At 49.4% G+C, this 21,513-nt stretch overlaps 1 protein-coding gene across 3 annotated transcripts in view; it reads left to right on the top strand.

Moving 5' to 3' along the window:
- The window catches only part of PLXNA4 (plexin A4), a 611,173-nt gene that overhangs the window by 495,726 nt on the left and 93,934 nt on the right, over window positions 1-21,513 (top strand). For all 3 annotated transcript variants that reach the window (XM_064142725.1, XM_064142727.1, XM_064142726.1), the window contains 4 exons: window positions 1,817-1,913; window positions 5,070-5,260; window positions 15,135-15,286; window positions 17,674-17,791. In XM_064142725.1, coding sequence (XP_063998795.1) covers window positions 1,817-1,913; window positions 5,070-5,260; window positions 15,135-15,286; window positions 17,674-17,791 — 558 coding nt within the window. The remainder of the gene's footprint in view (window positions 1-1,816; window positions 1,914-5,069; window positions 5,261-15,134; window positions 15,287-17,673; window positions 17,792-21,513) is intronic.

Genomic DNA, 21,513 nt, shown 5'->3' with positions numbered 1-21,513 from the left:
TCCCAACCTGGTATTTGACTTACAGGCTCCCCAGAGAGGTTGTGGGGTCTCCTTCTCTGGAGACTTTCAAGGCCTGTCTGGATGTGTTCCTCTGTGCTCTGTGTTAGATAGCATTGTCTTGCTCTGGCAGGGGGCTTGGACTTGATGATTTCCTTGGTTCCCTTCCAACCCCTGACATCCTATGGTCCTGTGACTTCTTTTCTGTCAGCTTTTACATGCATCTGATGGTGGCTTCTTTTAGATCCTCTTTCCTAAGTTTGTTTATGAGAATCTCCTGTAAGCATTAGAGCAAATACTCTGCTGAAATCAAGATAAATCACATCTGCTGCCTCCCCTTCATCCACAAAGCCATTAAACCTGTCAGAAAAAAGAAATTAGATTGGGTTGACACAATTTGTTCTTGACAAATCTATGGTGGCTGATTTTTATCACCTTATCATCTTGCAGGTGCTTATAAATTGATTGTTGAATAATTTGATGTACTTTCTTCTTGGGAAGCCAAGTTAGGCTGACAGGTCTATAATTACACAGACCCTCCATTTCCCCTATGTTTAAGATACTTCCATGATATGCCTGTTCCCTGCTTTGTGAGAACTCACTCAGCTTCTGGGAGTTGTTCATGCATGCTCATACATGCCTGCCTACACTTGCTTTATGTGTGCTTACATATATTTATGTAGCTGGTGAGGGGCCTGGAGCACAGCCCTGTGAGGAGAGGCTGAGGGAGCTGGGGGTGTGCAGCCTGCAGAAGAGGAGGCTCAGGGCAGAGCTCATTGCTGTCTACAACTCCCTGAAGGGAGGCTGTAGCCAGGTGGGGTTGGACTCTTCTCCCAAGCAACCAGCAATAGACCAAGGGGACACAGTCTCAAGTTGTGCCAGGGGAGGTCTAGGCTGGATGTTAGGAGGAAGTTGTTGTCAGAGAGAGTGATTGGCATTGGAATGGGCTGCCCAGGGAGGTGGTGGAGTTGCTGTCCCTGGAGGTGTTTAAGCCAAGTCTGAATGAGGCACTTAGTGCCATGGTCTGGTTGATTGTCTAGGGCTAGGTTGGACTGGATGATCTTGGAGGTCTCTTCCATCCTGGTTGACACTGCCTCACCAGTGTCAAGCAGACAGGGGCACTTGCTCTGGTGGGAACTACAACTTTGAAAGCATCATTCAGTGGCTTTCTAAGAGGTAGCAGTGATTAAGGAGGTTGTTGAAAGCTCCATTTCTCTTGGTCATAACCACTTCTTGCCTCTTCCCATCCCCTCCCCACTTCTGGCCACTATGTTCATAGAATCATAGAATCATAGAATCATAGAATCATAGAATCATAGAATCATAGAATCATAGAATCACAGAATCATAGAATCACAGAATCAACCAGGTTGGAAGAGACCTCCAAGATCATCCACTCCAACCTAGCACCCAGCCCTAGCCAGTCAACCAGACCATGGCACTAAGTGCCTCAGCCAGGCTTCTCTTGCACACCTCCAGGGATGGTGACTCCACCACCTCCCTGGGCAGCCCATTCCAATGCCAATCACTCTCTCTGCCAACAACTTCCTCCTAACATCCAGCCTGTACTTCCCGTGGCACAACTTGAGACTGTGTCCCCTTGTTCTGTTGCTGCTTGCCTAGCAGAAGAGACCAACCCCACCTGGGTACAGCCTCCCTTCAAGCAGTTGTAGACAGCAATGAGGTCCCCACTGAGCCTCCTCTTCTCTAGGCTAAACAACCCCAGCCTCTCCTCATAAATGTTACATCTAGGTCTGGGATTGTCTTTGTTTTGCTTTTGCTTTGGATGTGTTTTGTTTCTCCCCTCTCCCACTTGCAGTATTCCTACGAAGGGATGGAGATCAACAGCCTGCCGGTGGCACTGACGGTCGTGTGGAACGGGCATTTCAACATTGACAACCCAGCACAGAACAAAGGTAAAGGAGTTATTTCAACTTGTCCTTGCAAGCTGTAACCTTAGCAACGGGCTGCATCGCTCCCTACTCTTAACAAAGCCTCCTCCATCTCCCCGTGCTGTCTGCTGCATGCTTGTTCTCTGCACTCTGCAAATTGCCAGGCTGTTTGCTGCGCTTTGTGTTCCTCCCCACCTCAAACCACAACACTTCTCTCTTTACACCTGAGAAGTATGACTCTCCCTCCCACTTGTGTTGCTTTCTGTCTTCTCTCATCATCTTCACCTCCTGCTTCTCCCCACATTTTTTTGTGTCTTGTTTTTATGCCCTTCCTTCTCCAGCTTTCCTCCTCTTTATTTCTCCTGCAGTGATGCTTTTCAAGTCAACATGCCAGGAGGCCAGGCACTGTCTGCTCACTCAGAGGCAATGTAGTAATGAGGAGGAGAAGGGAGAGAGGGAGGAGAAAGGCTGCAGCTTGCTGTGGGAAAAGTTGGAACAAAATGAAATGATAATGGCAAAGGACAGAAAACTGCCTCCTGCCCAGAGCTTGCCTCTGTTTAGCTCCACTGATAGCACAGAACTGATGTACCCCTCACAGAGGGATACTGCATGGCTGGACTTAGTGCCATGGTCTAGTTGACTGGCTAGGGCTGGGGGATAGGTTGGACTGGATGAGCTTGGAGGTCTCTTCCAACCTGGTTGTTTCTATGATTCTATGATTTTGGAGGTCTCTTCCAGCTTGGTTGTTTCTATGCTTCTATGATCTTGGAGGTCTCTTCCAACCTGGTTGTTTCTATGCTTCTATGATCTTGGAGGTCTCTTCCCACCTGGTTGTTTCTATGATTCTATGATTTTGGAGGTCTCTTCCAGCTTGGTTGTTTCTATGCTTCTATGATCTTGGAGGTCTCTTCCAACCTGGTTGTTTCTATGCTTCTATGATCTTGGAGGTCTCTTCCAACCTGGTTGTTTCTATGCTTCTATGATCTTGGAGGTCTCTTCCCACCTGGTTGTTTCTATGCTTCTATGATCTTGGAGGTCTCTTCCCACCTGGTTGTTTCTATGCTTCTATGATGTGGAGGTCTCTTCCAGCCTGGTTGGTCCTATGACTCTATGTCCAGCCATGACCCTGAGGCAGGCATTTTTGCCTGAGGTGGTGATCCATTCACATTTTCTTCATTACCCTCAGCCACCCTGAGGCCCTTCAGTCCTGCAACCCCTGCTCTCTGCTCTTCATCTGGAGCTCAGACCTGCAGGCTCTCCTCGCATCACCATGTCTCAAAAGTTTCTCCTTCTCCCTTTTTACCTGTTCCTGGAAACTTTCCACACATTTTCCCATTCCATCTCACTCCATCAGGTACTCCCATCCTCCCCTCACACTGGCTTGCACCCACCCTCATGCCAGGGAGTAGTGAGTGAGGTTTTCACCAGCACCACACTGAACTTGGAAAGCAATACAGAGGACAAGTCTTTTCCAACCTAAATCATGAAATCAAGCAGGTTGCAACAGACCTCCAAGATCATCCAGGCCAACCTAGCACCCAGCCCTAGCAAGTCAACCAGACCATGGCACTAAGTGCCTCAGCCAGGCTTTGCTTCAACACCTCCAGGGATGGCAACTCCACCACCTCCCTGGGCAGCCCATTCCAATGCCAATCACTCTCTCTGCCAACAACTTCCTCCTAACATCCAGCCTAGACCTCCCCCAGAACAGCTTGAGACTGTGTCCCCTTGTTCTGATGCTGCTTGCCTGGCAGAAGAGCCCAACCCCACCTGGCTACAGCCTCCCTTCAGGTAGTTGTAGACAGCAATGAGGTCAGCCCTGAGCCTCCTCTTCTGCAGGCTGCACACCCCCAGCTCCCTCAGCCTCTCCTCACAGGGCTGTGCTCCAGGCCCCTCACCAGCTTCCTTGCCCTTCTCTGGACACCTTCCAGCACCTCAACATCTCTCTTGAATTGAGGGGCCCAGAACTGGACACAGCACTCAAGGTGTGGCCTGAGCAGTGCTGAGTACAGGGGAAGAATAACCTCCCTTGTCCTGCTGGCCACACTGTTCCTGATCCAGGCTAGGATGCCATTGGCTCTATTGCCCACCTGGGCACACTGCTGCCTCATCTTCAGCTACTCTCTACCAGTACCCCCAGTTCCTTTTCTGCCTTCCTACTCTCCACCCACTCTGTCCCCAGCCTGTAGTGCTGCTTGGGATTGTTGTGGCCAAAGTGTACAACCCTGCACTTGGCCTTGTTCAGTCTCATCCCATTGGCCTCTGCCCACCCATCCAGCCTGGCCAGGTCCCTCTGCAGGGCTCTCCTACCCTCCAGCAGATCCACACCTACTCCCAGCTTATTGTCATCTGCAAACTTACTGATGCTGGGCTTGATCCCCTCATCCAGATCATCAGTAAAGGTATTGAACAGGACTGGGCACAGCACTGATCCCTGGGGCACACCACTAGTGCCAGCTGCCAACTGGATGTGGCACCATTCACCACCACTCTCTGGGCCTGGCCCTCCTGCCACTTCTTGACTCATATCAGTGTCAATCTGTCCAAGCCATGAGCTGCCAGCTGTGCCAGGAGCTAGTATGACCCTGTGAACTCAAGAAGCATCTGTGGTGCTTGGTCTTTAGCATAGTGGATTTATTATCTCTTAGGAATTCTGGTTTGGTGGAAGGCTGGGTGGTGTTACCTGAGCATCCAGTTCTGTACAGTTTTGCACTAGGATAAGCCTAAAGCTTAAGTTGTCTTAGACCAAGTCTAGAGAATGATTGCAGGATGAAGAACTGATGCTGAGAGCAGTTGAAGGTGGCACTGTATGATGCCTGGTTCATGAAAAAGAACTGAGGCTGAGTCACTGCTCAAGCATCTTTCTCCTGAACTTCCTTCTTGCAGTCCATCACTCTACTGGGGACAACATTTTTCCTTCACCTCTCAGCCTCCAAAGCTGTCTTGAACTAAGGATAAACCCTGACAAGAGCAGTTTATTTCAGGACAAATGTCAGTATTTCCCCCCCCTATTATTTACTCCCTTGCAGAGGCCCTACCTGCCTTTGGGATGAGCAGGTAGGTCCTCATTGGTCTCTGACAATCCTCTTGGTCCTCATTCTGCTCTCTGACATCCCATCACTCTCCCATGCTGTCTGCATCTCTCAGATCCTCTTTTTTTTCCCCCTCCTGTCCCTCCAGTTCACCTGTACAAGTGTGGAGCCATGAGGGACAGCTGTGGACTCTGCCTGAAAGCTGACCCAGACTTCGAGTGCGGCTGGTGTGAAGGACAGAGCCAGTGTACGCTGAAGCAGCACTGCCCAGCCCAGGACAGCCACTGGCTGGAGTTGTCCAGCACCAAGGGCAAATGCACCAACCCCAAGATCACAGATGTAAGTCACAAGAAGCTGCAGAATTCCCTTTTGTACCCTTTTCTTCAGTTATTTTCCTGACATGTTCTTTCACTGGTGAAGGGAAGGGCAGGGCTGAGCTCTGCTGGCTCAAACAAAACCCCATGTACCCTTGGGTATGGTGGACTTCAAAGGTAGCACATGACATACCCTGATCTAGGATAGGGTGTCCTGATCTAGGGTAGGGTGTCCCTGGCCATGGCAGGGGGGTTGGAACTAGATGATGCTTGTGGTCCCTTCCACCCCTGATTGGTTCTGTGATCCTATGAACTTCAGGTGTCTACAACACAGGGTTGATTAGAATGTCAGTGTTCCCACCACAGTCAGTGTGGACATGAATCAATCTCACAAACACAGTCTGCTGGGGCAGTCTAAGGAACCTCATAGTACCTCACCTGCCCACACAAGATGTGACAGAAAGCTTTTAGGAGACTGTGAGCCTTCTAGAGAAACAACTGAAGGTGAGAGATGATGTTCTGGGGCATACTGAAAGGGCAACAAAGCTGGTGAGGGGCCTGGAGCACAGCCCTGTGAGGAGAGGCTGAGGGAGCTGGGGGTGTGCAGCCTGCAGAAGAGGAGGCTCAGGGGGGACCTAATTGATGTCTACAACTCCCTGAAAGGAGGTTGAAGCCATCTGGGGTTAGTCTCTTCTGCCAGGCAACCAGCAACAGAAGAAGGGGACACAGTCTCAAGTTGTGGTGGGGGAGGTCTAGGCTGGATGTTAGGAGGAAGTTGTTGTCAGAGAGAGTGATTGGCATTGGAATGGGCTGCCCAGGGAGGTGGTGGAGTCACTGTCCCCGGGAGGTGTTGAAGCAAAGCCTGGCTGAGACATTTAGTGCTATGGTCTGGTTGATTGTTTAGGGCTGGGTGCTAGGTTGCACTGGATGAGCTTGGAGGTCTCTTCCAACCTGCTTGATTCTATGATTCCATGGCTCTGTGAACCACCTCAAGCTGTGAAATCGAACCCAGACAGATGGAATTAGCAGCTCCATCTGAAAGTTCATCTTTGAGACCTTGAAAATTATTGGGACCTAAGGGGAACCTTTGCTGACTCTTTTCAGAGTCTCAGACCTTGGAGTGATTCAGAAATATTGCCCAGGTCTATGGAATTTTGCACTGGGAAGATGATGAATGACCAACAAAAGTAGAAGTCCAAAACACAAGGACCTAACCATGCATTTTTGCAGTGTTCTAGGGGTCCACCTGCATTTTTTTCCCCATGCTTTGAGCCCAATCCTTCATCTCCAGTCTCTTTATGAAGTACAGAGCACTCATTCTCCACCCTACAGCTCCAGAGGGAATGTACTTCTAATTCTGCTGGCATTTTCCTCCAACAGCTCCCAAAGCTCAAACAGATCATTGCAATATTCGCTCCTGAAATATTCCAACTGTCTGCTGCAATCATAAGTAGCTCTTGGAAAGTCTTTTTCTGAGCCATTAGCATGGAAGTAATCTCAAGTGACTGGATATATATTGCAGCTAATGGTAGGTCTGGAGCACATACATTCTGGCCAGGAGCCAGGGCAGTATCTGTGCTGGTGAAGGAGGAGGAACACAAAGTGTACTCAGACTTGCACACACACATACCCAGCACAGAGCTTCATGTGAGCTCTACTTATTTACTAGCTCTTGCATTTTTATTGCCACTCAGTGAAATTAAAGGACTTGCAGACTCACTGAGCCACAAACCCTTCTCTAAGAGTGACAAGCTGAAGCATTAGGCTCTTAGGAGTAGAGGGTGTAAATCGTGATGTGGTGCCACAGCTCGTGGTCTTAAAGAGAAATCTCAGGCTTCTTGGCAGCTTTTGTTTCCTTGTCTGTACTTTCCTCTCCAAAAGTGGCACTTCTCATTCCACAGTTTTGCACCTGAAGCATGTCCAGAGAAGGGCAACACAGCTGTTGAAGGACCTAGAACACAAGTGTTAAGAGGAGTGGTTAAGGGAACTGGGGTTGTTCAGCTTGGAGGAAAGGAGGCTGAAGGGAAACCTTCTTGTTGCCTACAATTCCCTGGCAGGAGATTGTAGCAAGGTGGGTGTCAGTCTCCTCTCTAGTTACAAGTGATAGGAACAAGAGGAAACAAACTCAAGTTGTTCCAGAGGAAGTTTAGTATAGACATAAGGAACAATTTCTCCCCCAGAATGGATTGTCAAGCCCTGGAACAGACTGCCCAGGGAAATCGTGGAGCCCACATCCTGGAAGGGATGTGTAACAGAGAGAGGGATATGGTCATGGACTTGATAGTGCTAGGCTGGCCTTGATGATTCCATGGCTAAGTGGAGGCCAGTGACAAGTGGAGTCCCTCAGGGATCAGTCCTGGGACCAGGCTTCTTCAACATCTTCATGGGTGCCATGGACAGAGGCACTGAGTGCAGCCTCACCAAGTTTGCTAATGCCACCAAGCTGTGTGGTGCAGCAGACAGGCTGGAGGGCAGGGATGGCATCCAGAGGGACCTGGACAGGCTGCAGAGGTGGGCACAAGCCAACCTCAGGAGGTTCAACAAGACCAAGTGCAAGGTGCTGCATCTGGGTTGAGGCAATGCCAAGCACAAATGCAGACTGGGCAGTGCCAGGCTGGAGAGTAGCCCTGAGGAGAAGGACTTGGGGGTGCTGGTGGAGGAGAAGCTCAACAGGAGCTAGCAGTGTGCAGCAGTGTGGAGGATTTGACTTGATGATCTCCTTGTGTCCTTTCCAACCCCTAATTACCTGTGATCCTGTGAACCACTTGCTCACTGCCCCCACCTAGTAGGATGGAAGGGGAATGAGAAGAGTAAACGTGAGAAAAGTCATGGGTTAAGATAAAAGCTGTTTAACAGACAAAGCAAAAGCTGCAAACACAAGAAAAACAAACCAAGGAGTTTGTTTGACACTTTCCATCCCAGGTTGTCCCCAGGAAAGGCAGGGTCTGTCATGTGAAACAGTGATTTGGGAAGACAGATGCCATCACTCAACATCCCTCCCTTTCTCCCCCATTTTTGTATGCTGAGCATGATGTCATAAGGTTTGGAATATCCTTTTGATCAGCTGTCTGAGCTGTGCCACCTCCCAGCTTCTTGTGCACCCTCAGCTTACTCACTGGTGGGGCGAGGAGCAGAAAAGGTCCTGGCACTGTGCAAGAACTGCTCAGCAATAACAGAAACATCCCTGGGTGATCAGCATTGTTCTCAGCCTAAATCCCAAAGCTGCTAGGAAGAGAATTAGCCTTCTCTCAGCCAGAACCAGGACAGCCTCATAGGAAGACAAACACCTAATGCTTTAGACAGAGGTAAAAAGAGGATGAAAATGGTCCCTCTGATTTTTTTTTGGGTGATATCTGTGGTGTAACATTTGTCTCAACCTCATCCCTACCACTAAGGAAAAGGCCTTTTCTAGCAAGATGTTAGTTGTCACCATTACACCTTTTTATAGTCAGGGTAATGAGATTAATCCTAAGAGAAAACCTGTCATCTTTTCACCTGCTGTGAGATCTGGTACCCATGCTAGCAGCCTCTTGCAGGCATAGGTGAGCCCTAATTATCCATACACTTACCTTACTGGACATCACTAGGAGAGGGGAAAGCCATTTAATGGCAGGTTAAATAGCACAAAACAAACCCAAGGTGAGCTCAGGTCTCTTCCAAAGTGTGTCTAAAACATAAGAAATAAACTAAAATAGGGGAAATTTTATCTTTCCTTTTTCATTTTGAGTACATATCATAAAATCATAGACTCACAGAATCAACCAGGTTGGAAGAGGTCTCCAAGATCATCCAGGCCAACCTAGCACCCAGCCCTAGCCAATCAACCAGACCATGGCACTAAGTGCCTCAGCCAGGCTTTGCTTCAACACCTCCAGGGATGGCAACTCCTCCACCTCCCTGAGCAGCCCATTCCAATGCCAATCACTCTCTCTGCCAGGAACTTCCTCCTAACATCCAGCCTAGACCTCCCCTGCCACAACTTGAGACTGTGTCCCCTTCTTCTGTTGCTGCTTGCCTGGCAGAAGAGCCCAACCCCACCTGGCTACAGCCTCCTTTCAGGGAGTTGTAGACAGCAATGAGCTCTGCCCTGAGCCTCCTCTTCTGCAGGCTGCACACCCCCAGCTCCCTCAGCCTCTCCTCACAGGGCTGTGCTCCAGGCCCCTCACCAGCTTCATTGCCCTTCTCTGGACACCTTCCAGTATCTCAAAATCTCTCTTGAATTGAGGAGCCCAGAACTGGACACAGTACCCGAGGTGTGGCCTTACCAGTGCTGAGTACAGGGGAAGAGGTCTAGGCTGGATGTTAGGAGGAAGTTGTTGTCAGAGAGAGTGATTGGCATTGGAATGGGCTGCCCAGGGAGGTGGTGGAGTCATCTTCCCTGGGGGTGTTGAAGCAAAGCCTGGCTGAGGCACTTAGTGCCATGGTCTAGTTGATTGGCTAGGGCTGGGTGCTAGGTTGGACTGGATGATGTTGGAGGTCTCTTCCAACCTGCTTGATTCTGATTGATTCTAAGAATAACCTCCCTTGTCCTACTGGCCACACTGTTCCTGATACAGGCCAGGACATGGAGATGCATTCCAGCCTTCCAGCACCATTCATGTAGTGTTTTATCAGGAGAGGATTAACTGACATCAGCAAAATAAATGTTTCAAGCAGTAATCTTTGCTTGAATAGATATTGATTGTGATGGTTTGGGTGTTCCCTGCTCCCCAACACTTTGGAAATCACCCAGGCTAGACTCAGCCAGCTCTGGATATTGAATGAAGCTTCTATTTACAGCGTAGCAGAATACACAAACAGGTATTTACAATATACATACAGTTATATACAGCAATAGACAAGGTAAAAGGTAATACAGAAACACAGCAGCCCTCCCAGAAACCTGAGTCCCCAGGAGGGGCTCCCAACCACCCTTCCACCTTCTCCCACCCCTCTCTACCTTACCTCAAACGTTGCCTTGTGCCCAAGGAAGAATGGAGGCTTGGCCAGGGGGGTTAGGAAGCAGATGGATTAATCAAGTTAGGTTAGAGAGAGAAAAGCAGCTCAAAGCCCAGGCAGTGACTGAATGTCTTATCTATGAATTCTTCCTCTTACACATCTCAGCAAGCCTAGGAGTGAAGCAGACATCACCACTGTTTCCCTTTCACAGCCTGTGATCTAACTCTTCTCACCAAAACATTCTAGCTAGCTTCAGACTAGCACATTTATGAATGATTCAGAATAAACACAGCTTGGAAATTGCCATGTTTGTGGAAAATACCTCAGGTTTTCACTGCTGAGTCCCCAGCTGAGACAATCAGTAGTGGTTTCCCCCTGGAGTAGAAATTGCATTTCCATTCTCAATTTTGAAGATACTTTTCTCATTTCCTGGCAGATAACAGCAAATGCCTCTCTCTTTCTGTCTCTTTTCATCCATTTTCTACTTGTCTATCATCCTCATCCCCACCAACCCTTTCAAAGGTCAAATCTCCAGCCAACCCAAATCATCATTGTCAGCTTTAGCAAAGTTGTGCTATTTTCTTTTTAGGACTTAAGGATCTTGTTGGCTTTTGGAGTAGGAAGAAGCCTGGCATGGTTCTGATTCTGATGGCTCAAGCTAACAGCCTTGTGCCATTGCTTGTCTCTTCTCCCAAGTAGCAAGCAGTAGCAGAAAGAGTAAATGGCCTCAAGTTGCACCAGGGAAGTTTTAGGTTGGATATTAGGAAAAAAACTGCTTTCCCAAAAGGGTTGTCAAGCCCTGGAACAGGCTGCCTCAGGAAGTGGTGGAGTCACTATGCCTGGAGGGATTTAAAAGCTTTGTAGTTGTGGTGCTGAGGGACATAGTTTAGTGATGGTCTAGCATGTTGGATTACCAATTGGATTTGATGCTCTTAATGATCTCTTCCAATCAAAATGATTCTGTGATTCTAATATCCTAAGAGGTATTTGCCTAGTTTTGGACCTGCAACTAGTCTGCTGCAGGGATCTTGTGCTGTAAAGGTTGTGTCTATGCTCTACAACCTTACAGGTCTGAGCACTTGTCTGTGATTGTCACAGAACCATAGAATCAAGCAGGTTGGAAGAAACCTCCAACATCATCCAGTCCAACCTAGCACCCAGCCCTAGCCAGTCAACTAGACCATGGCACTAAGTGCCTCAGCCAGGCTTTGCTTCAACAGCTCCAGGGATGGCGACTCCACCACCTCCTTGGGCAGCCTGTCAAACCCTGCACTTGGCCTTGTTCAATCTCATCCCATTGGCCTCTTCCCACCCATCCAGACTGGCAAGGTCCCTCTGCAGGGCTGTCCTACCCCCCAGCAGATTGACACCTGCTCCTAGCTTGGTGTCATCTGCAAACTTAATGATGCTGGGCGCAATCCCCTGGTCCAGATCATCAGTAAAGATATTGAACAGGACTGGGCCCAGCACTGATCCTTGAGGAACACCACCAGTGACTGGCTGCCAACTGGCTCTCTGTGCTATTCATTTGTTAACCTCTGTTGGTTGCCCATAGAGTCAGAGCAGACACACTCACTCAGGAGGTGGTTCACAGAACCTAGAATAAAATATCCCCAAAATAAATTATCTCCAAAATAAAATCTCCTGTAAAGGTTCCAAGATTATGACACTTTCATCAAAGATGGACCTTTTGTAAATTCATAGAATCATTGAATCAACCAGGTTGGAAGACATCTCCAACATCATCCAGTCCAACCTAGCACCCAGCCCTAGCCAGTCAACCAGACCATGGCACTAAATGCCTCATCCAGGCTTTGCTGGAATATCTTCAGGGATGGTGACTCCACCACCTGCCTGGGCAGCCCATTCCAATGGCAAATCACTCTCTCTGTGGACAACTTCCTCCTAAAAAAGTGACCTCTGGCTGGAAATTTGTCTAACCCTGGTGACAGACTCCATGCTGGGAAGTGGTAAAGAGCAGTCTTACTCATGCCAGTTCCTCAACTTTCTCTGCCAGTCCAACTGCTACACAAGGGTCTAGCTGCCAGCCTTAGTTTCCCAGTTGGCAGAGCCATCACCCAGTGAGTACAGGCCTCAGACAAGGAATTCCCACTTCCTTACTGCAGAGAGAGCCTTGCCAATGCTGCCAGATGGCAGCCTTAGCATCCTGAATGGACAGCAGGGAATACCCTTTGAAGCCCATTTCAACCAAGCAGTTGTATGGCAAAGCATTTGGGCACAGCAAATAATTGGAAGGGCAAAGCTGAGATAATTCAGGGCCAGCCCTGTGATTTCTGTGTTGTTTCAACGTTGAGGAGGCAACTCCAATGCTAATTTCCATCTGGCTCTGAACACAAGGGTCGTGGATGTGGTGCAGAATGCTTCCCTTTGTGCACAACCCATTTGCATGGACCAGACATGACTGCACAGAGGTGGACAGCTCTGGCTGTAAGGGTGAAGTTCTGCAATAGGAAGAAGAATCACAGAATCACAGACACATTCCAGTTGGAAAAGACCTCCAGGATCACCAAGTCCAACCATTATCTCTACATTGGATAGGGCTGGGGGATAGGTTGGCCTGGATGATCTTGGAGGTCTCTTCCAACCTGGTCGATTCTATGATTCTATGGTTCTGCAAAGTTCACCCTTAAACCATATCCTCAAGTACTACATCCAAACCACTTCTGAACACATCTGGGGTTGGTGACTCCACCACTTCCTTGGGCAACCCATTCCAATGCTTGACCACTGTTGTTGGGAAAAAAAATGTTCCCTAATGTCCAGGCTAAACCTAGCCCCTCACAGCTTGAGGCCATTCTCTCTCTCATTCCATCACTATTTACCTGTGAGAAGAGCCCAGCAGCAGCCTCTCCACAATGTCCTTTCAGGTAGCTGTAGACAGCAATGAGGTCTTCCCTCAGCCTCCTCTCTTCAAACTAGCCATCTCCAGCTCCTTCAGTTGCTCTTCTCCCAGGTAACCAGCAATAGAACAAGGGGACACAGTCTCAAGTTGTGCCAGGGTAGGTCTAGGCTGGATGTTAGGAAGAAGTTCTTCACAGAGAGAGTGATTGGCATTGGAATGGGCTGCCCAGGGAGGTGGTGGAGTCTCTGTGCCTGGGGGTCTTCAAGAAAAGCCTGGATGAGGCACTTAGTGCCATGGTCTGGTTGATTGGATAGGGCTGGGTGCTAGGTTGGACTGGATGATCTTGGAGGTCTCTTCCAACCTGGTTGATTCTATGATTTATGATTCTATGATTCTTCATAAGATTTATTCTCCAGGCCCTTCCCCAGCTTCATTGTAGTGATGGTTTGGGTGTTTCCTGCCGCTGGGTGCTAGGTTGGACTAGATGAGCTTGGAGGTCTGTGGTGGTTTGGGTGTCCCCCACCACCTCACACTTTGGAAATCATCCAGACTAGACTTAGCTGGCTCTGGAAATTGAATGAAGCTTCTATTTACAGCTAGCACAATATACAAGCAGATATTTACAGTATATACAGTTATAGACAGAAATAGACAAGGTAAAAGGTAATACAGAAACACAACAGCCCTCCCAGAAACCTGAGTCCCCAGGAGGGGCTCTCATCTGCCCCTTCACCTTCCTTCTACCCCTCTCAACCTTACCCCAGTCCCAAGGAAGGATGGAAGTTCGGCCAGGGGGTTAGGAAGCAAAGTGGATCAGCCAAAGGAGTGGAGGGTGAGGTTAGAGAGTAAGATGCAGCTCAGCCACTTCCCCAGCAGCAGCAAGACAACTTTATCTATGTTTTAATTCTTATTCTTATACATCTCAGCAAGCCTATGAGTGAAGCAGACATCAGCATTGTTTTCCTTCCACAGCCTGTAATCTAGTTCTTCTCACCAAAACATTCTAGCTAGCTTCAAACTAGCACAATTGTCCTCCCCTGCACTCACTCCAGCACCTCCACATCTTTCTTGTAGTAAGGTGAGCTTTGGAATCTGGGTGGTGCTTTGGGTCTGCTGTCCAGTGCAGCCAGTGCTGGGCAAGACAAAGTGATCCTTTCCCTTCTAAGGTCTGCTGAGGGTCCAGACTGGGATGTAAATGTTATGCCACGAGTGCTCAGGATGGCTGGGATACACACTCATGTTCTGCTGGGAATTTTTCAGCCCACCAATAGGCTCCCGTGGGATGACATTGAACTTTGGCCACAACAACCCCAAGCAGCACTACAGGCTGGGGACAGAGTGGCTGAGAGCAGCCAGGAGGAAAGGGACCTGGGGGTACTGGTAGAGAGTAGCTGAAGATGAGCCAGCAGTGTGACCAGGTGGCCAAGAAAGCCAATGGCATCCTGGCCTGGCTCAGGAACAGTGTGGCCAGCAGGACAAGGGAGGTTATTCTGCCCCTGTACTCAGCACTGGTCAGGCCACACTTTGAGTGCTGTGTCCAGTTCTGGGCCCTTCAATTCAAGAGAGATGTTGAGGTGCTGGAAGGTGTCCAGAGAAGGGCAACAAAGCTGGTGAGGGGCCTGGTGCACAGCCCTGTGAGGAGAGGCTGAGGGAGCTGGGGGTGTGCAGCCTACTGAAGAGGAAGCTCAGGGCTGACCTCATTGCTGTCTACAATTGTAGAGATTGTAGCCAGGTGGGGTTGGTCTCTGCTGCCAGGCAAGCAGCAACAGAACAAGGGGACACAGTCTCAAGTTGTGCCAGGGGAGGTCTAGGCTGGATGTCAGGAGGAAGTTCCTGCCAGAGAGAGTGATTGGCATTGGAATGGGCTGCCCAGGGAGGTGGTGGAGTTGCTGTGGCTGGAGGTGTTGAAGCAAAGCCTGGCTGAGGCACTTAGTGCCATGGTCTGGTTGACTGGATGCTAGGTTGGCCTGGATGATGTTGGAGGTCTCTTCCAACCTGGTTGATTCTATGATATTGCCTCTTCTTTCACCTGAGAGGATGCTGATGTCTGTACATAGGTAGTCTGATTATTCTCCTCCTCCTTGGTTTGTTTCTGCAGATCAACCCAGTGACAGGTCCTCGTGAAGGTGGGACCAAAGTGACCATCCGTGGGGAGAACCTGGGACTGGAGTTCAGAGATATTGCATCTCACGTCAAGGTGGCTGGAGTGGAGTGCAAACCACTGGTGGAAGGGTACATCCCAGCAGAGCAGTAAGTTGGGTGTGTGGCAGACAGTGGGCCACAGCACATCTGATAGCAGTCATTACTACCTGTAGGGTCTCTTGTGGAGTCCACTCTACCCAGCCTTAGAAATGAGGAATGGAAGATGCTGTTTCTCACTGGCAGCTCAGGAGCTAACAATGCCTTTGTTGCCACATTTGGATTGCATATTTAGGCAGTCCTCATGGCATGTGTCCTGAGGTTACCCTCTGTCTTTCACTTAACAGTCATCACAAGGCTGTTCAGGAGGGCCAGCAGTCCCAAGAAGGGGCTTATCAGGTTCAGGAGTGTTCATTAAGCCTTATGTCTGCAAAGCTGTCCACCATGCAAGGCTGGAGGACAGAAAGACTCCTGAGATCAAACCTCAGCTCAACTAAGTGAAGCTATATCGATTGACACTTGTTAAGCATTTGTCCCACCAAGTGCCAACAACCAAAAGCCACCACTCTTTAAAGAATAACTTAGTTCACAGTTTGTCTTCAGGAGAAGATGGGAATGGACTTGTTGGAGCTGGTCCAGAGGAGGGCCACAAAGATGATCAGAGGGCTGGAACACCTATCCTACAAAGACAGGCTGAGAGAGGTGGTTTTGCTCATCCTGGGGAAGAGAAGGCTCCAGGGAAACTTTATAGCAGCATTTTGATACCTGAAGGGGAGCTACAGAAAGGGTGGGGAGGAGCTGTTTAGAAGGGGTTGTAACAATAGGGCAAGGGGCAGTGGTTTGAAACTGGGGCAGGTTAGATTTAGGTTGGACATAAAAAGGAAGTTCAGAGAGGTGGTGGAGGCCCCATCCCTGGAGACACTCAAGGCCAAGCTTGCTGGGGCCCTGAACAACCTGATGTAGTTGGAGATGTCCCTGCTCACTGCAGAGGGGCTGGAACAATCTGATGTTGGAGGTGTCCCTGCTCACTGCAGAGGGGCTGGAACAATCTGATGTTGGAGATGTCCCTGCTCACTGCAGAGGGGCTGGAACAATCTGATGTTGGAGGTGTCCCTGCTCACTGCAGAGGGGCTGGAACAATCTGATGTTGGAGGTGTCCCTGCTCACTGCAGAGGGGCTGGAACAATCTGATGTTGGAGATGTCCCTGCTCACTGCAGAGGGGCTGGAACAACCTGATGTTGGAGGTGTCCCTGCTCACTGCAGAGGGGCTGGAACAACCTGATGTTGGAGATGTCCCTCCTCACTGCAGAGGGGCTGGAACAACCTGATGTTGGAGGTGTCCCTGCTCACTGCAGAGGGGCTGGAACAACCTGATGTTGGAGGTGTCCCTGCTCACTGCAGAGGGGCTGGAACAGCCTGATGTTGGAGATGTCCCTGCTCACTGCAGAGGGGCTGGAACAACCTGATGTTGGAGGTGTCCCTGCTCACTGCAGAGGGGCTGGAACAACCTGATGTTGGAGATGTCCCTGCTCACTGCAGAGGGGCTGGAACAACCTGATGTTGGAGATGTCCCTGCTCACTGCAGAGGGGCTGGAACAACCTGATGTTGGAGATGTCCCTGCTCACTGCAGAGGGGCTGGAACAGCCTGATGTTGGAGGTGTCCCTGCTCACTGCAGAGGGGCTGGAACAACCTGATGTTGGAGATGTCCCTGCTCACTGCAGAGGGGCTGGAACAACCTGATGTTGGAGGTGTCCCTGCTCACTGCAGAGGGGCTGGAACAACCTGATGTTGGAGGTGTCCCTGCTCACTGCAGAGGGGCTGGAACAACCTGATGTTGGAGATGTCCCTGCTCACTGCAGAGGGGCTGGAACAACCTGATGTTGGAGATGTCCCTGCTCACTGCAGAGGGGCTGGAACAATCTAATGTTGGAGGTGTCCCTGCTCACTGCAGAGGGGCTGGAACAATCTAATGTTGGAGGTGTCCCTGCTCACTGCAGAGGGGCTGGAACAACCTGATGTTGGAGGTGTCCCTGCTCACTGCAGAGGGGCTGGAACAATCTGATGTTGGAGATGACCCTGCTCACTGCAGAGGGGCTGGAACAATCTAATGTTGGAGGTGTCCCTGCTCACTGCAGAGGGGCTGGAACAATCTGATGTTGGAGATGACCCTGCTCACTGCAGAGGGGCTGGACAGTCTCCTTCTCTGGAGGCTTTCAAGGCCTGTCTGGATGTGTTCCTCTGTGATCTGTGTTAGATAGTATTGTCCTGCTCTGGCATGGGGGTTGGACTCAATGACCTCTTTGGGTCCCCTCCAACCTCTAACATCCTGTGATCCTGTGAACCACTTTTAATGTTCCTTTCCAACCCAAGTCATTGTATGACCAGAAAGCAGAGGAGAGATACATTCCATTCCCCAGCAGTGTGGGCTTTTTGCTCCATTTCTTATCAAGACCACCAAACCATTCCTTAAACCTTGCTTCATTTTTTCTCCACAGGATAGTATGTGAGATGGGGGAGGCCAAGCCCAGCCAGCATGCTGGATTCGTGGAGATTTGTGTGGCTGAGTGCAAGCCAGAGTTCATGGCCAGATCTTCACAACTCTACTACTTTATGGTAAGCTTCTGAAAGAAGTTCTCCTTGGCCCTGGTGGTCCTTGGATCTTTGTTCCATTTGCTGCCTGTCTCCATCACCCCTGACCATTTTAAGCCTCTGATCTCTGTTCTGAATTCACCAAGTTGTTCCTTCCATTTCCTTTCAAAGTCATTACAAGCAAAAAATAGCTCACTTAATTAATGTTTTAACACCCTAATAATAGCCCAAATTATTAGTCCAGTTACAGTTACATGCAGACGTGGTCCAAATTAGTGCAGAAAATCCTCATTAATAGTTAAAAATGCTGTAAGGGAGGAAAAGAAGACAAAGGAATAGAAAGTAAAAAGACTTCCTTAGAATCTTACTTTCCCTGAGTGTGATGTTTGCCCTACCAGCAACCCTCCAGGCTCTACAATTGGAGACACCAGTGTCCTCCAGAAGAAACATGGGAGTTACCACCAGTTATTACCACTCTGAGGTCTTCATCAGGAGGATTGTGATGCTCATGATGGGTTTTTTCCCTCCTCACTTTTGTATGGCCCAAAGAGAATCTTTATCTTGCCTTTTCTCATCACCTGCTCCATCTTCCCTGGTCTCCAGCACCTGTGGCAGAGCTGCTCAGTGCCTTCTGCTAGCAAGGGAAAAGAAAACTCCACTTACTGGGCTACAGTCACTGTAACAGTGGCAGGGGTTTCTGCAAGATGTAGCATTCAAGGCATGGTTGCATTAGCTGGTCTTGAGGGCATCCAGGAGAATCATACAATCATAGAATCAACCAGGTTGGAAGAGACCTCTGAGATCATCCAGTCCAACCTAGCACCCAGCCCTAGCCAATCAACTACACCATGGCACTAAATGCTTCATCCCATTGGGATGGCAACTCCACCACCTCCCTTGGTGGTCCATTCCAATGCCAGTCACTCTCCCTGGGAAGAAAAAAGAGCAGCAAAAGAGGTTCCACCTCAACACAAGGGGGAACTTCTTTACTGTAAGGGTCCCAGAGCACTGGAACAGGCTCCCCAGGGAGGTTATGGAGTCTCCTTCTCTGGAGACTTTCAAGGCCTGTCTGGATGTGTTCCTCTGTGCTCTGTGTTAGATTGTGTGGTCCTGCTCTGGCAGGAGGGTTGGACTTGATGATCTCTTTGGGTCCCTTCCAGCCCCTAACATCCTGTAATCCTATGATCCTATGAACTTCCTCCTAACATCCAGCCTATATCTCCCCTGGCACAACTCAAGACTGTTTCTTCTTGTTCTGTTGCTGGGTGCCTGGCAGAAGAGACTGACCCCCACCTGACTACAACCTCCCTTCAGGTAGCTGTAGACAGCAGTTAGGTCACCCCTGAATTGTCCCCCAGCACCACTGTATTAGGAGGGGCCAATTCACCACCCAGAGTGCAGGTGAACTATTGAGTATGACTGGGGCTCAGTGCAGGTGGGGGGAGCTGGTTTTGCTTCATGGTGAAATGATAGACACTAGGAAGTCTGGACTTCAGTTAGCTATTAAGGCTGGGTGGTTTGGAGAGAGGGCTTAGCCATGGGGAATTTGGAGGTGAATTCATAAGCCCCTAGGGGCATTGAGTGGTGGGAACACACACACAACTTCTACTTGGTGTGTGTTGATGGCACTTAGAATCATAGAATCAACCAGGTTGGAAGAGACCTCCAAGATCATCCAGGCCAACCTAGCACCCAGCCCTATCCAGTCAACCAGACCATGGCACTAAGTACCTCAGCCAGGCTTTGCTCCAACACCTCCAGGGATGGTGACTCCACCACCTCCCTGGGCAGCCCATTCCAATGCCAATCACTCTCTCTGTGAAGAACTTCCTCCTAAGACTTAGACAGCAGCTACTCTTCCTCTTTTTTTGCTGGGGCTGGACAGTTGCCTGGCTGTGCTGTCTGTATGGGGCATGACCTTGCAAAGGTACCAGAGGGGCTCTGGACCTAATTCCCCACTACTACTGCTGCAAGTTCAGCCTGAAATTCTTGCTTTGCTCCAGCAAAAGCCTCATGGAAGAGAGCAGCAGGGACAAATATGTTGTAAACTCTACTCAGTTTTTACTCCTTTCTGAGGCTACTCCTTGTCCACAAGACCTGCTTATTCCTCTGAGCTCCCTAGCTGTGGACATGCAAGCCTTTCCTGGCCTTCATCTGTGCAGATCTGTGAAGGGCTGAGGTAAGAGAGTCTCTTTGTTCCCATCAAAAGCTCCTGCAAGGGAATAGGTCTTTTCTGAAATGATTCACATGCCTTTGTGGTAAAGGGAGCTGACAATTAATACAAATATGTTAGATTCCCCTCTCAAGCTACAGAAATGTCTTTGTTCTCTCTGTCTCCTGATGTCACCAAGCTGCTATGGTGGTGGGGACAGTGGAACACCTTGAAAGTCAACCCCCACTAGGCAGACAGAAGGGCTCATTCCAAGACATTACAGTTCAACACATCACCTTTGCTACTCTTGAATGACTGTCCAATTTTGATCATCCATGTCCATCTGTGACAGCTTTTCCTGCTGCTTGCTGGCTTTCTGGCTGCCAGCTATGCCAGCCGTGCGTGAGCATGAAGTCAACAGGGTTTTCTCTGCTGAATACCTCAGTAGCTTTGTGCTAGACAGAGAAAAACACCCCAACACAGACATCCTCCAGCCTGCCCACCACACACACTTTCCCCTCTCCCTTGCTTTCATAGCAGGAGATGTGTTTATTGGCACAGCTTGGCTTCCTCTGGTACTTCTGTCAGGAGGGTTGAGATGTTATTGCAGGCATCACAACATGCTTTGGCATCCTGCAGTGGTGGATGGCAGCTTTAAGGGCAGGAGGATGTTTGGAAACTAAGAAAGGGCATCAGATGGTAGATAAAAGATGCATTCATGCAAATGATAGAATCAACCACGTTGGAAGAGACCTCCAAGGTCATCCATTCCAACCTAGCACCCAGCCCTATCCAGTCAACCAGACCATGGCACTAAAACCCTCACCCAGGCTTTTCTCCAACACCTCCAGGGATGGTGACTCCACCACCTCCCTGGGCAGCCCATTCCAATGCCAATCACTCTCTCTGCCAACAACTTCCTCCTAACATCCAGCCTAGACCTCCCCTGCCACAACTTGAGACTGTGTCCCCTTCTTCTGTTGCTGCTTGCCTGGCAGAGGAGACCAGCCCCAGATGGCTACAGCCTCCCTTCAGGTAGTTGTAGACAGCAATGAGGTCAGCCCTGAACCTCCTCTTCTGCAGGCTGCACACCCCCAGCTCCCTCAGCCTCTCCTCACAGGGCTGTGCTCCAGGCCCTTCACCAGCTTTGTTGCCCTTCTCTGGACACCTTCCAGCACTTCAACATCTCTCTTGCATTGAGAGATGCAACTCAAGGTGTGGCCTGAGCAGTGCTGAGTACAGGAGCACAATAAGTTCAGCCCCAGAGAGGCAGAGAGCAACTCTGTTATGTATATTTAGGTTCTTGTTCTTTTACATCTCAGCAAGCCTAGGAGTGAAGCAGACATCCCCACTGTTTCCTTTTCACAGCCAGTAACCTAATTCTTCTCACCAAAATATCCCAGCTAGCTTCAAACTAACACAAGCCTCATCTGTGATCAAAACTATAAATTGCATTAGAGAGTACAATAAGCCAAAAGGGAAACAAAGCATTGGGTTGCAGGCTGAAATTAAAGTTATGTTGATCTAAATGAAAAGAATTTATTTTTACCTTTTTTTTTCCCCCCTAAGTTATTCATTTTGCTGCTGTGATTAT

Source organism: Pogoniulus pusillus, chromosome 4 (genome assembly GCF_015220805.1).
Source record: "Pogoniulus pusillus isolate bPogPus1 chromosome 4, bPogPus1.pri, whole genome shotgun sequence".
NCBI classification, from domain to species: Eukaryota; Metazoa; Chordata; class Aves; order Piciformes; family Lybiidae; genus Pogoniulus; species Pogoniulus pusillus.
The sequence above is the reverse complement of the archived record's forward strand: the minus strand, read 5'-3'. Positions and strand labels throughout refer to the sequence as shown.